Below are 14832 nucleotides of genomic sequence, written 5' to 3' on the forward strand. Positions count from 1 at the left end.
CCAACTATAAGCCTGATCAAAAAGGAAGGTCTTAAGTCTGCTCTTAAAGGTTGAGAGGGTGTCTGCGTCCCAGACCGAAACTGGGAGACGGTTCCACAGGAGGGGAGCCTGATAGCTGAAGGCTCTGGCTCCCATTCTACTTTTAGAAACTCCAGGAACCACCAGGAACCCTGCATCCTGGGAGTGAAGGGTTCTAGCAGGGTAATAGGGGACTATGAGCTCTGTCAGGGATGAAGGAGCCTGACTGTTGAGGACTTTGTGTGTTAGAAGGAGAATTTCTAATTCTATTCAGAATTCGACCGGGAGCCATGCAGAGACGCCAGTACAGGAGAGACATGGTGTAACGAAGAGCCCTTCGTTACGGCAGTGATGCATAGAGGTTGTTTTTAACAGCTGGCACAGCACTTTAATAATGGCACATGCACTTTATTGAAGTTTGCACAGAAAGTTACAGAGCGGATTTGCGCGCGGCGACCGATTCAGCTTGCGGCATCGCCATTTACTGATGATGCACGTTTATTTTATTAACCGTGCATTGGTGGCGGTGGTCCTCAGGCGGATGCTCCACCTGTCAGAAGAGAGGGATGTGACGATGAGGATCGGAGGCATCGAGCAGCGGAAGGAGGTTTCGTGGTGGCAGAATTGAGAGGTGGGGGGCGGGGGTGTTGTTGCTATTATGAATTATGCAAATTTAGTATATTGAGGGTTTGGCCAATTTTTAATGAACTATAACAATAAATCATGGGTGAATTTTAGAATGTTAATTTCTGGGGGTGGTTGATGTGGTGCCAGGGGCCAAGAAAGTTTTCTGTGGATCGAGGGAGTTCCCTGCTCCTGGTAGGGGCTGTGGGGGAACACTATGAGCGGGTATATAAGGCGCCAGTTTCCATCTGCCCGCGTTGATGGTTGGACCTCTGTCACGCCCTTTTATGTCGTACACCTGATTGCCTACTTCGAATAAAGAGTCTCCTTGTGAAGAATTGCCAGACTGGCCTCTTTCTGTTTCATTCCATGCCACCTCCACCGCGAAGAGGACCAAGTGTTCACACACGGTCTCTTCTCGCAGCGTTCTGGACCAGCTGGAGAGGCTTTAGGGACTCACTGGTGCAGCCTGATAGGAGGGGATTGCGGTCATCCAGCCTGGAAGTGACAAAAAACCGTATTGCGTTCGCTTCATGGACAGTTTCTTCCCTATGGACCAGTACTGGCGTAAACAGCGTGGGGCTGGTTGGTTCAGGATTGTACACCTGGCTCGTGTCCCAAGGTTCTTGAACTTGCCTGTCCAGATGTCATCGGCTCCCTCTTGCTGTCCTGTGCTGCTACGCTGCGAACACAACCATGCAACCACAGACACTGCTGACTCTGACTGCCTGTCACGTAGTGAACCTGTTCATAAATACCACTTTACTCTCAACTCAGAGCACCCCTGCCTTTTTTTTGTTGCAGCCTGCGCGGCTGAGTCAGTGTTTACTTCGTGTTCTCAGGTAAGAAAAGAGAAGATCAACCTTCATTCGTCCCTCAGTGGGGAAATTGCTTATTCATCATTGTTATTATTTATTTACTTTTCTACTTAATTAAGGGGAACATTCTCAAAACTTGGGTCAAAGCCAATATTCTTTTTCTTTTTTTAATTCACTAACGCAGCGTCAGGAGACAAATGAAACGCATGATGGGCTTTGAAAAGTTGGTCAAACGCAGCGAGGGAGTGGTAGATGAAGATGGAGATGCAGAGGCAGCTGATCCTGCTCTTCGGACGCCAGAAGGAGGAGGGTGAGGTGAGCTGCCTCGTGCTGTCATGGCAACGTGGAAACATCCCACTCTCAGCGGCACCTCCACCAGGTGCACTTGTCTTTAGGGAGACAGAGGTGACGACAAAATAATCAAAATAAAACCATAAAGTCTGCATGAATGGAGTGATTAATTCATCACATGACATCAGCTGAATGTGCGATGTCGTGCCGCTTCTGTGGTGAGTTCACTGCCATGGGAGAGAACAAATGACACACGTTAAACATGAAAGGATGCTACTCGCATCAGGCTTGAAGAAATTTCAGTATATTTGAAGTCACAGTTTTCTATGAAACCGTTCCCAGAAATAAAAAATGGAGAACGTTTGTGTCATTACGTGCTATTCTCCATTGGATCACTAGGTGGCAGCATCTACCTGTCATTCCTGTGAGACCGCAGTCTCACCTCATTTTCAGGGTCAAACTAAAATGAAACCTCAACTCTTATAAATCCTTCCCACGTGATCAGATCTGTTTGAAACTTCATGTTTGATCAACATCCCAGTCTGAACGCATCTACAGGTCAGGATTGACCCTTAATCACAGCGCCACCTACCGGAAACAGGAAATGACATATTTTACACTGAGATGTCCTCATTTAGTCTGTTCATGGTGTCCTGCTCAGATTTGGTCACACCCTCCCAGAGAGTTTGGAGAGAACCCTTGAAGCCTGTGACTTCGGGTCAAACGATGAGACCACGGCGTGATGGCGAGTTTTGAAGATTCGCCATGAAAATCAAAACTCCGATAAGTCCTCCCTGCCTGGTTGATCTGAGTCAAACTTTACGTTTGGTCAACTTCCTGTCCTGAAGACTTCACGACTGCGGGTGAACAGTTAGCAACTGCTCTGTCTGATGAAGCTGCGTTCAGGGAGTGAGGAAGATTCCCTTTGTGCCGAGTGAACCTGCAGCCTTCTTTGCTTTGTAGAGCTTCAGAAGATGAGGTGGATCCTTGTGGAGCGCAGCAAAGAAGGAGAATGGAAGATTTTGGTTGGTGATGGAATTCCCAGTGAAGCTGCATGGCGCTCCAAACACACCCTGGCAGCAAATGATGGTTTCTTCAGTGTTGGGTCTCGTGCCAAAATAATTCGGTGCAATTATCCTGTTTATGTGGTTCAGTCCATCGTAGATCAGTCAGGCAGCACCATGAATGCTCCAAGTGTGTCAACTACAGTGCAGAATGGATGGCGTGGTCACTGTCTCACAGGAACTTTTGGAGGGTGGAGCACAGGAGGATCCACGTTCCTCTCCTGTGTGAAATCGCCGCCTCTCCGATTCCAGGTGTGCTACCCACATCTGCGCGACTCCTCTCCAGCTGCATGCAGGAGTTCTGAGTGTTTGATCACGTCGTTGCTGTGGCTGCTTCAACAGCACATTAGCATTAAATTCAGTGACACACACATGATTTGATGATCAAGATGTGTTCTCTTTATGCCGACTTAAGGAAAATAAAACCTGTACACCAGCAAAGCTGGACAGCAGAGGAAGCTGCTGCAGTGGAAAGGCACCTGGGGAAGTTTATGAGCAGGAACCAAGTACCAGGAAGACCTGAGTGAGAGAGCTGCATCGCTGCAGAACCTGAAGTCCTTGGAACCAGAGGCTGGAAAGCCGTCAAATATTCCATAAAGAAATGAATCTCTGCCATGAGACGGAAACTTCAGTGAACTGTTTGTTTTCCCTCCCATCCACCTTCCCCTGAATGCCACGGTAGGAAAACCTGCGCGACAGAAACACACAACACACTACAAACACACAACACACTACACACACACACACACACACACACACACACACCTCTTGGTCTGCTCTTCTTTGTTAAAGATGATTTTGTCTCATACAAAAAATATTGTTTTGTCCAGGAAGAACAATATTAACAATTAGATCAGAATTCTCGTTTACTCCTCAATATATTTATCAATACGTTGTAAAAGATGGTCCATTGCTGTTGCAGTATATTAAGTGGCATTTGATTTAACTTCCGCCTTAACGTGCGTCCAACCGGAAGCCACAAGTGAAAATATAAGAAAAACGTATTTCCTTGTATTTTTTTGTTAGTACTGACTCCTTCGCACGATTTTAGAGCTTTAGCTTTAGGCTGGGAGATTTTATAAAGAGCTGAAGTTCGTGCGCTGTAGTTCCTCCTTCTGAACTCCGGTGTGCTAAAGTGAAAGTAAAAGAGTGCGTCAGGGAGGAATGCTGCACGGTGAGTAGTCACGTCTTTTACCCTCCCACTTCTTTTACTGTATTATTATGGCGTGTGCTTCTGGATGTTTATTACTCTCCAACATGGACTGCTGGCGTAATGTTTGTAGTAAAACGTGAAACAGCCTCTCCGCAGTGTGCCGACAGGTGTTTTAAAACCACGGGGATCACCGATGACGCCGCAGCGGAGGGGTATTTCAAATTACCGTAACTCCTCCAGGTGTTACCAACCAGGCGTTTTAATAAATGTATCTAATATTGTGGTGCTAAAAGGGTTAAGATTGCGACAGCTTGTGTAAAACCCGGAAGTAAAATTGCCCCCCCCCCCCCCAATGTCCGGTTCCCGCGTTTTAAAGTCAGTTGTTGTTGTTTTTTCTTCTTCTTCTTCTGTGCGTTGGGGTTCAGTGCCTGATTCTGATTATTTCTCTACAGACTGACACACATCAGTAAATACGGCACTCGTGGATTTTCTAGTTGCTTATCGGTTAAAAAAAAAAGTGCAGTTGCTAACGAGTGGTCAGTAGCGCAAAGCCAGTGGTGGTGATGCCGAAGTCATTCGTAAACGATAGCTTTGTACTTCCAAAGATTGCATTAATGGTACAATTGTAGTAAAAGCGGCAACTTTTAAAAAAAAAAAAACAACTTTGTCACAGAGCTTGTTTTCAGCAACAATTCAGCATCCTATGCTAAAAATCTCATGTTTTTGATTGATGGAACCTGTGCTAACGTTCGTGTGTGTCATGCTAACGTGGCGCTAAGCAGTAAACCAAAGAGAGGCACTGACACCAACAGTTAGAAATTTAACTTCATAATAATCCAATATCGTTCATGCTTAATCCTGTGTGCTTGCTATGTAAAATGTACACTTATGCTGGCATGAATGATTTTGGAAGTAAATTCTGCATATCCAGTTGAAAACGTGCCAAATTACTGTGTTGTGTTGAAAATTGTGTGCAGTTTGATTCGTTATTTCATGAAAGCTTCTTGTCCCTTAACATGTGCTTGCCGAACGTGCCGCCGCAGGCTCCGCCTACACACCATTTGTAATCATCTGAAAATGTCAAAACTCCGAGGACGTCAGTATGGCTCATGACATTGTCAGCAAGCTAATAAAGCAACTAAATGACATGAAAATCTCAGGTCAGACACATGAAAAATGGCTTTATTGTGACGGTATGTCAATTATTTACTCCACGTTTCCCTCCGTTTCATGATTTAGATTATCACGGCCTGAGCAGTCCGGGTCTGACCTGCTATTTGAACAGCGTGCTCCAGGTGCTTTTCATGACTGTGGAATTCCGGGAGACGGTAAAATTGTGTGTATCAACATCTTTCTGACATTTCTAACTGTGTGTGGGGTTGGGTTTTTTTTTCGGGGTGAGTTCTTGCTTCGACATGTCCGGCTCAATAGAAAAAGTTTACCTTTCACATCGGGCTCAGGTGCAGCAGTGACAATTCGTCCACCTTCGACTCACACCTGGCGAGATTATTTGTCCATTTAGAGAAAGATACGGCCGACACACGTGCCATCGCACAAGAGCTGGGGATCACCGACGGTAAGATTCCAAGGAGCGAACGAGACGCTCGTTCCATTCTTACTGTAAACATCTAACCTTCGCCCTCTCTTGCAGTATACAAGCAATGTGACGCTGCAGAGTACTTTGAGAAGATCTTGTCCCTGAGTTGTCCGGAGGCATCCCAGGTAGGAGTGAATCCCAGAACGAGTCGCTCGAGGGGGGGGGTAGAGTAATCCAAGGGTTTGAACCCTTAGGCAAGGTGGTCGCTCTGTTATTGTTTGACTGGAAACATGGAAAATTTGAAGAAGTTAACAGAAGCAGAGAAAGGCAGACTTTTAACCCCGGATAACAAGATAAGTTAACTGGAGACAGCAGAATATTATCTCGTCATCACGTGATCGTAAGTTTGATATGAGACAATAACTCAAGATGATTGACTTGTTATCCTGATGCATGGGGCAACTTTCGTTGTCTCAAGTCATGGTGCATTCATCACAAGATAATAAGCCTGCTTTTTGTTTTTGTGATAACGGCCTAATTTATTCTCTTATCACGCCCTCTATCGTCTGCTGCATCATCTAGGTATTCCGAGGGGAGCTCAGTCACAAGACCGCCTGCCTCAAATGCAAAGAGAGGAACGATTCTCGGAGCTGTTTTTGGATTCTTCCGCTGGCGTTGGAAGATCTGCATCCTCACATCCACAGCGTGGTACTGTACTGATGCAGAATCCTCCTGAACACAACAAAGCAGAGCCCGAGAAGTAATTAGTTCGCTATCTTTTCAGGAGACAGCGTTAAAATCATTCTTCAATCGTGAAATATTCAGCGGCGACAACAAGATCTACTGCAACCGTTGCCAGAGGAAGCGAGACGCTGAATTTGTGAGCCACGAATCTTTGCGTTTAAAGGTTGTTGTGCGTCGCGTGTTGACGCTTTGATGGGGTTGCAGGAATGCGAGGTTACGCACCATCCAGAGATTCTGACCCTCCTGCTGAAGAGATTCAGGTTTGACAGCACGTACAGTTGTTACGTGAAGCTCAAGCACCAAGTTGAAGTACCTCAAACTTTATCCCTGGAGGTATGTTTTTATAAATCGCAGGAATGATTCACCCTACTTTGCATCAATGACGGTTTCTCTCTCCTCAGGATTTCACGTATGACCTCTACGCTTTAGTGAAGCACTCTGGTACTCTGACAGGGGGTCATTACACTGCACTCATCAAATCCTTTGAAAACGGGGAGTGGTATGACTTCAACGACCTCATCGTTGAAATTGTGAGGATTGTTTAAAAGTTTGTTGTTGTTGTTTTTTAACGGTACAATTTCCTAAATCTAATTATCCATCATGTTGGCTGTGATTGTTATTTTCCCGCAGGTCAAGGAACCACTTTTTAAGGGAGACAGAAGATCTTTGAGGTAAACGTTGCTGTTGATGTCGTCGCCGTGTGCAGTGAGAGTTCACGAGTCCTGCCCCCTCGGACTTTTCTGTTTTCCTTGTGTGTGTGTGTGAATGACAAATTAGCACATTTTAATTATAACAAAACTGTGACAGAGTACTGAGGAAAAACAGGTATTTAAAAAACTAAAGTCGTAGTGAGGAACAATTTCAAAGTCATAATTTTATGTGAAAAAAATTTGTGAGGGTCTTCATGGATGCTTGGTATTAGTCTTTGTTTTTGCCAGTATTCCAATATTTTTACAACTGATTTACTTTATATATATATATATATATTTTCTCAATGTTATCTATATAAAATCATGTAAATACAATTTATACATGCTAAAACGCTCATGTAAACAGTGTGAATGCTCAGAATTGTTTTTATTTATAGCCAAAATATTTGAGTAAGTCGATCAATTACATATTTACTGAATTGTTCCTCCATCATAAAAGATAGATGAGAAAAACTGGACAAATATATTTTTAGAGATCATGTCTGCGGATATCAATGACATGCCAATATTTTCATGCAACTCAAACTGTAGCAGAAGCCAAGTGGTGGTAACCTCAACCAGGGTGGGTCTGCAGGGTAACAAACATTGCTCGCTGACCACATCGTCAAAGAGTCAGGCATGCGCCCCTCACGCGTCCTTCGCCAAACTCCTCTAATTCCAAGGGTGCCCTACACACTAGTACATCACCCCTCTTTAGGGTCTGTCGCACAGGGGTCAATCAAACCTGGGGGCCCTTCATAGGGCTCACGCATCAGGCACACCTCCAATGGCCTCAGAACAGGTAGGGGATAGACGCCTTGAACCGAGGTCTATGGGGTACCAAAAAATACTGATGGACCACAGAGGAGAAGGGCCATATTTAACCGGGGTGACAGCCATTAGTCACACTGATAAAAACATCAGTTGAGATTGAAATCAGTTTGAATTGACCTGTGATCGGCTCCTTTTGTCTTGGAGGTCCTCAGCTGGAAAGTTTGGCAACCCCTGCCATGTTGGGTACTGGTTATATCTGTAATAAGTACAGTTGCATCAGCAAGAAGGTTCCGGGTTCGAGTCCCGGCTCGGGCGTGGGATCTTTCTGTGTGAGTCTCCATGTTCTCCCTGTTCCTGTGTGGGTTCTCTCTGGTACTCCAGCTTCCTCCCACAGTCCAAAGACATCAAGAGGGGACGAGGCTGATTGATACTCTAAATTGACCGTAGGTGTGACTGTGAGTGTGAATGGTTGTCTGTCTCTATGTGTTGGCCCTGTGATGGACTGGTGACCTGTCCAGGGTGAACCCCGCCTCTCGCCCGTAGACGCTGGGATAGGCTCCACCCCCCCCCGACAATTTAGGTTGTCTACTTCAAGAACATGATCCAGACCAATTCAGGGGGCGTATTACTTGTCTCTCAATGAAATTCTCTCAGATATGCCAACACTTTTCAGAAATCTTGACCATCTTATTGAAAATACATCTTCTGCAATACAATCTAGATGTTTTTCTCGAGGCCAAGACGTTTTTCTGTCAACTATTTTACATGGATTCTAGCAGTCTGATTGATGTCTGTGTATGATATGACGTGCGTAATTGCTATCTCCCATTGGTCTGGAACTGCCCTCAGCATCAAGAGACTACACTTTAAACCAGAGCACCAAAGTTACTTCTTCTTTGTTTTATTTTCCCACCAAATTTCACCAAAATACGTGGATTCAGTTTTGAGATCTGGTAATAAATCTCAAGTAACATCACGACCAACATGCCGGGCACCATTTAAAACTGTCCGTAGACCGAAAAGTGATCATTTTTTTGCAATTTCAAACAAAATGTTTTCCTCTTCCAGGTCTTGCAGAGCTTACCTGCTCATGTATCGGAAGGGTAAGCGCATAAATGGTCTCTGTTTAGATTTGTTTTGCCAGTATGTAATACCCTTAAGTAATCTGGGATTTTATGTAGTACCCAAACAATTTAAGACTTAGTTGCTGCGGTTGACTGTAATTTGACGCTCTACCTCCCGGGGTTTTTCTTTCCGAAGTGAACAAATGTTCCGTAAAAGTCAAGGAGGCTCAGTTCCCACATTCAGGAGTCGAAGGAAGACGAGATGAGAAGGAAAGAGGAGAGGGACTGAAGGACGATGAAGAGAAACACTGGAGCCCCTTCATAGGTGAAAAGCCGGAGCCGATGTGTGCGAAGCCACGGAAACGGAGGACACCAGGAATAGTCGCCAAAGCCGAAAGCGATTGTTGCACTTCACAAAAATCGAAACTCGCAAAAACTGGTGTGCCACATCCATGTGCAAAAAACTTAGAGCAAACTGGAGGAAACGGTGTCGTCTTTTGGACAGAACTGAAAGCAGAAGACTTTTTCTGGGAAGAGCAGGACAGGATTGATGGAAAGAGCAGAGCAAGAGTAAACCTTGCGGGAGCTTCTGGTTTGCAAAATAAATGTGAGTGGGAGGAAAGAGTCGAAGGAAGTAGTATGAAACAAACAGACTTTGATTGTGTTTCCTCAAAACGCCTGGTTGGAGAAAGGACAAGTTCACCCATCGCAAGCAGAAAACCAGGCCAAGAGGAGCGACGTTGGGATGTCCTCACTCTAGACAGGAACGTGCCAGTGCTGACGAAGATAAAAAACAATGCAGGTCAAAGACGGATAAGAAGAACTAGAAAAAGTGAGGGCCAATTCAAGAGAGAGCCGTGGAGGTGAGGAGTGCTCTTTTTCTTAAATTGAAATAAACTGATGGGATTAACTTAGAAATAAATGCTCGTCTTCGACATACAGACCTGCATGACTCCTATTAACTGTGACACAAACTTTTATTTTTACTTCAGTATTCAAGTTTCCAGGTTTCTGTAACATGATGTTTACCACTTTCCAAAAAATGTCTATTTACATTTTAAAAATAGGCTTGTCACTTCATTGGATCAGAATTGTGGTATCTCTACAGTCTCAAGGCGCGTTCACACCAAACGGCATGCGAATTTTCGTGTCGCTTTATTCGCGCAAATTTGACTGCTGTATCGTTTGTTATTATTGCCGTCATTTGCGCAAACCCTTTCCCCCACGAGCAGAGTTTATTTCCATCATCAACCATAGTTGACGTTACAACCGTTGCTGTCTTGTAGCTGTTGTAGAAGTCCCAGATACGGCGGAAAACTAAACGCCGCCATATCTGGATCCATGGCACAATCCGGAGGCGCACGCAGCTGGGTGAGTTTCACCGCTCTCTCCAGGAACTGCGCCTGGACGATGGCCATGTCAAGCACTACTGCAGGCTGACGAGGGCCCAGTTTGATGACCTGTTGGCGAGGGTTGGTGCCAGGATATCACGGATGGACACCAACTACAGCGCGTCAAGACTGTTGACATGACGCCACTGATGCCAGGGAAGTCTCAATGCTGATAGGCTCTCGACACAACGTCACGCAACTTTGTTGTGCAAGTTGACTATTTTCAATTTGCGTGTAGACGCCAATACAAAAAAATGTGCCACATTATTCAAGTCATTGGCGCCGCCCGGCGAGTGTACACGCGAACTCACGTCTAATCGCCTCTCAACATAAAACTTTACATGTAAACTTAACATGCAAAAAACTTGCGTGGTGTTTGGTGTGAACAGACCTTAAGAAGCAGACCTGAGGTGTGTTTTCATGTTCATTAGTTCTGTTTCTGACACTGGAAACTGATCTTTTTCCTCCCATTGGTCAAGTAAATTCCACGAGCTGTAACAACGTAGAACAGAATCTGTGAAATTTTGTACTTGAAGTCAGTTTTTTATACCATCATCCTATGGTAACATAATAAATTCACCCACTATCAAGCGATAACAATAATATTATTAATAATATATTAATAATGCTTTCTGATGAGATAAGTATCTTGTATATAACTTATATTTAATGAGTGGTACCATAATCAGATGATGTAAAAAATAATTTCAGGTTCAGCCTTTCTTGGCTTCCATAGATGTTTTATTTTTTAAACATTTTTCTTCATTTTCCTTTATGCCTTTGACTTTTACTTTATAATTTTTTTTAATACAAGTATCTGCATAGTTAAAGAACGGGAGTGCTTTTTCTACCATTCTCTTCAAATGAGTAAGTTGTAAGGAACATACGAATAGCAAAGACCTCTCCAGGGTGATGAAAGGAAGCAGCGTGTCCCGCCTACTTCCTGCGCCACACTGGGATGGAGGTTTGACGGGGGGCCACCCCATCACGGCAGGGAATGAAGTGGTAGCTTGTCTTCAGGCACTCGGTTGTCAGTTTCAGGCACACGAAGCAGAACTCAACCTGACAACGGGGGCAGATGATGTTTTTGCAGCCCGTTTTGTCGTGCTCCACTATCTGACCGCAGGTGACACAGGCACGGATGGATGGGCAGTCCTTGACCCCCTCCACCTGAGGGAGGTCGGTGGTCTTGCAGTTCTTGAGGAGCTCTAGGTTGTGGTTGATGCAGCCGTCGTTGTTGCAACGGTCGGATCGTGGAGCCGCCCCCTTCCACTGGTTCAAACACTGCCAGCAGAACTCAAACTTTTTCTTCTTGAGTGCCAGGCAGATGGTGCAGCTGACGCTCAGGTTGGTCAGGTCCACCCGCTCCACATAGGTCCGACAGCTGGGACACTGTGGGACAGGATGTGAGGAACATGAGCCCGCACCCCAGTTGGAACGGTTCCATTCTTCCTCTGGTTCCAAAAGTTGATTGCTTAAGATTGAGTAAACTAAATTTCAATTTAGTTACTTAGGGGCCACGAGATTGAACTTGATCCCACAAATGAACTACTTTCAGGCCACAAGGTTTAACTTGTTCCCACAAATTGGTTATTTCAAGGCCACAAGTTACACTTTTCCTCACAAACTAATGAATGTGAGGCAACAACATGTTACCTAAATGTAGTTTTTTGTGGTTACAGCAGTAGCTACATCTTCGGTGTCAGTACTCACGGATTTGAACTCGCAGTACTCCGCAGCAGCCAGACGAGCGGTGTGCTCCTCAAAGTACTGCATCTCTTCCACCGTCAGCACCGCCAGCCTGCGCACCTCCGGGTAGGACCACTCCGCATCGCACTTCTGCAGGGTTCCTTCCTTCAACGCAGGGCACTTAAATTTGTATTGGCCCTAAGCGGACAGAACAGATCGAGGTTGAGGCTCGGGAACCACGAGTTGATCAACACTTGGATGAAACACCAGGACGCAGGAGGAGCACCTGATCCAAAAGGCTGCGACACCAGCCGGTGAGAGACTCCGGAGTGACGGCATGACCGCAGGACATCTCGGCCCGGAGACACTGGTCTCCTTCGTCTGGAGCTGAGAATGACAACGACCCGTCACAGCTCATACACACACTATTCAACCCTGTTCAACAAACAGAATTCGGGAAATTTTGTACGCTTAATTAAATTTTTAATCCTCACGTAATGGATCAAGAGCATCCGGCCTGGTGACGAACTTCAGAGTGGTGTCTCTGCGGTCGTATCGTTTCTCCGCTGGTGTCTGAGTGGACATTTCTAGTCCCAAACTCCGCGTCTCGACTGAATTCTCGGGTCAGAGCAAACGAAGAGTCTCACCCTCAGTCTTTCCCACTTCTGAGAAGTCACGTGAACGCAGCACCTAACCCCTAACCCTGTTTGTTTCCACTTAACCAAATAACCCGAATTAGTTTCTCATGCTATATTGAAACAATGAAAACAAGTTGTGTTTGTTCTTCTTGTTGAAGTCTATTGAATTTAAAGTGCAGCTGCAAGATAGTTTAATAAAAACAAAAACAAAAAGTGAAGAAAACCGGTCCGGTCAGATTCATGCCAGAAAAGTTTTATTAGCGTCAACAACTTTGTTCTCCATGAATAAATCAATGTTTTCTTCTTCACATGAAGCTGAACGCCTCAATCCACCATGGGGGAGTTTGAATTTAATCCCGGTAGTTTTTTCATTAGACGTTTTTTTTTTTATTATTATAAACACCAGCAGTACTCGTGACAAAAGTGAAAGTATTTCATATGTGACGTCACTGTGCTGATTTTGTCTGGCAAACTTACCGCCACATCCTGAAAAGGTGCGGAGCGAATATACGTCAACAGCGCAACAGCAAACAAACAAACAAACACTTCTTTTTCTTTTTTAAAAAAAAAAAATGGGTAAAATCTACCAAGTGATGGTTTTCGGTTTCAAGGGAGAAAAGATGATGGTGGACCTGTGCAACACGGAGGAGCAGATGAAGAGCATGACGGTCCTGCAGCTGAAGGAGAAGGTCTCAGCACTGATCCCCACGGGTAAGGAGCCCTCATACAGTGGTGTGTGTGTGTGTGTGTGTGTGTGTGTGTGTGTGTGTATGAAGTTAGGTAGCTGTTATTATTGTATTCTATATTCTACTTGTGTATGTTGAATTCCGTTGCCAAAATGTTTGGGATGTCTTAAACGCTGCCGGGCCTCTTGATGTCAGATTTTCTCACACACACACACACACACACACACACACACACACAAAATTGTTAAATGATGGAAAAGATTGCGAGTCGTTGTAAATTATTGTCAATTGCGCTCAGACTCTTAAGGGTGAGTCTACACAGCGACGCTCAACTGGGAGAAAGAATAAAATGGAAAAAAAAAAAAGGAAAACTTGAGGAGTTGAAAAAGCATTTGTGTGAGAGAAAGAGAAAGAAGAGGAGGGGGGGCATTCCTCAGTCAATCTGATGAGTCAGCGTTATGAATATGAACTGGAGACAGAGGGAAGAGGAAACGACTTCAACACATTGACTGTAAACAGCAATTTCTTTCTTTTTTTTGTTTGTTTCATGAACGTGAATTTGTGAGTTGAACTCGAGTGGAACTGTAGGTTCTTAGACTAGAAAAAGCAACATTTCATAGTTGTTTTATCCCCCCCACAGGGCAGAACATGGACAACATGCGGTTGATCTTCGTGGACAGGACCCTGGATGCTCCTGACTCTCTTCTGACTGACTACGGGATCCAACACCTGTCCACCCTCTTCCTAGTCATAAAGGTCCCTGGCGGTCTGGCAGCTTGACGGCGACAACAGAGAGAGAGCGAGAGAGAGAGACACACACACAACCTCCATCTTTGTCCTCTTCTCCTCCCCTCTGCTTCCTCCCTGCTCCTTCATATAAGAAGACTGAGCAGATTTCGTTGTAAATTTTTCTAATTTTTGCCAAAATCGGGTTGCAATGTGTTGACTGCTTCAGTGCACTGAGGACACGAACGCTTTTGACCAAAACTTCTACTTTTGTCTTGAAATAAGGTCCAGTCTGTCATAACATCTGCTCTTAATTTGGTACCCCGAGGTCACACGGCGCGAAGCTGATGATTTAATAAAAAGGTGGATAGAAAATACCATAATTTCATGAAGCAAACTTGTCCTGATTTGAGTTGTGATGATTAAAAATGTTTGAGACACCACATTTATGTAATTTTTTTTTTTTTTTTATCCGTTCTCTTTTAAGTCCTGATGATTTTATGACTCGTGTGTTTGAATGTCTCTGTCCTGGTGAGACACTTTGCAACACTGATGTAGGATTTTGGACAATGCTAAGTTAGTGTTGTTGTTGTTGTTATACAAGGGTTATGTGTTCTTTTTCCAGTCTAGTGTGTTACTGATTAAACATGTAATTAAAATTCTTTCATCATGACAACGCGCGTGTGAGCTGACAGATTTTTTTTTCCCCTCCATCTTAAAGTGTATTTCTCCACTACAACAGGTAGGTAAGCAGGATTTATTGAAAATAATGATGTTGTTCTTGTGTGTCATTGGACAGTCATTAATTGGCGTTCCCTGAGCGAAACAAGGGAGGGAGCGTTTGGATTTTTGTTAACGATGACAAAAAACACGTTTGTGTTTCCTCTTTACAAAAACGTATTCCTGACAAAAGCAGTGTCAAAAAG

General features: G+C 44.5%; 1 protein-coding gene and 1 long non-coding RNA gene across 11 annotated transcripts in view; both read left to right on the plus strand.

Annotated features, from left to right (window-relative positions):
- The window catches only part of LOC147238730 (uncharacterized), a 4099-nt gene extending 1599 nt beyond the window's left edge, over nucleotides 1-2500 (plus strand). The window contains exons 2-3 of the long non-coding RNA XR_015111909.1: nucleotides 1447-1484; nucleotides 1645-2500. This is a non-coding gene — a long non-coding RNA (uncharacterized LOC147238730). The remainder of the gene's footprint in view (nucleotides 1-1446; nucleotides 1485-1644) is intronic.
- Nucleotides 2501-2720: 220 nt separating this feature from the next.
- On the plus strand, nucleotides 2721-13970 carry LOC147238731 (uncharacterized). 10 transcript variants are annotated; one of them, XM_086198141.1, is made up of 15 exons: nucleotides 2721-3493; nucleotides 5012-5128; nucleotides 5208-5304; nucleotides 5429-5544; nucleotides 5620-5690; nucleotides 6088-6213; nucleotides 6290-6385; nucleotides 6454-6582; nucleotides 6651-6779; nucleotides 6880-6920; nucleotides 8781-8815; nucleotides 8973-9639; nucleotides 11850-12170; nucleotides 13106-13205; nucleotides 13821-13970. In XM_086198141.1, exons 2-14 carry the CDS (start codon nucleotides 5071-5073, stop codon nucleotides 13116-13118), a joined length of 1899 nt encoding a protein of 632 aa, XP_086054267.1. In that variant the 5' UTR covers nucleotides 2721-3493; nucleotides 5012-5070; the 3' UTR covers nucleotides 13119-13205; nucleotides 13821-13970. The 10 variants fall into 10 exon arrangements, with proteins under 10 accessions (XP_086054267.1, XP_086054265.1, XP_086054272.1 ...); XM_086198139.1 differs by lacking the exon at nucleotides 2721-3493 and adding an exon at nucleotides 3781-3989; XM_086198146.1 differs by lacking the exon at nucleotides 2721-3493 and adding an exon at nucleotides 3781-3989 and having other exon boundaries at nucleotides 11853-12170.
- The last annotated feature ends 862 nt before the right edge of the window (nucleotides 13971-14832 follow it).

The sequence above is a fragment of the Aulostomus chinensis genome, chromosome 24 (genome assembly GCF_037954235.1).
Source record: "Aulostomus chinensis isolate RoL2024-O1b breed Wild chromosome 24, RoL_Achi_v1.0, whole genome shotgun sequence".
Classification (NCBI taxonomy): Eukaryota; Metazoa; Chordata; class Actinopteri; order Syngnathiformes; family Aulostomidae; genus Aulostomus; species Aulostomus chinensis.

What these genes read in the sequence shown, in the direction of transcription:
- LOC147238731 (XM_086198141.1), top strand. Translation starts at nt 5,071, where the DNA reads ATGGCTCATGACATTGTCAGCAAGCTAATAAAGCAACTAAATGACATG. An exon ending in AAATGACATGAAAATCTCAG is followed by an intron (nt 5,129 to 5,207) that starts GTCAGACACATG and finishes TTCATGATTTAG; the next exon opens with ATTATCACGGCCTGAGCAGT. An exon ending in TTCAAGAGAGAGCCGTGGAG is followed by an intron (nt 9,640 to 11,849) that starts GTGAGGAGTGCT and finishes TTGTGGTTACAG; the next exon opens with CAGTAGCTACATCTTCGGTG.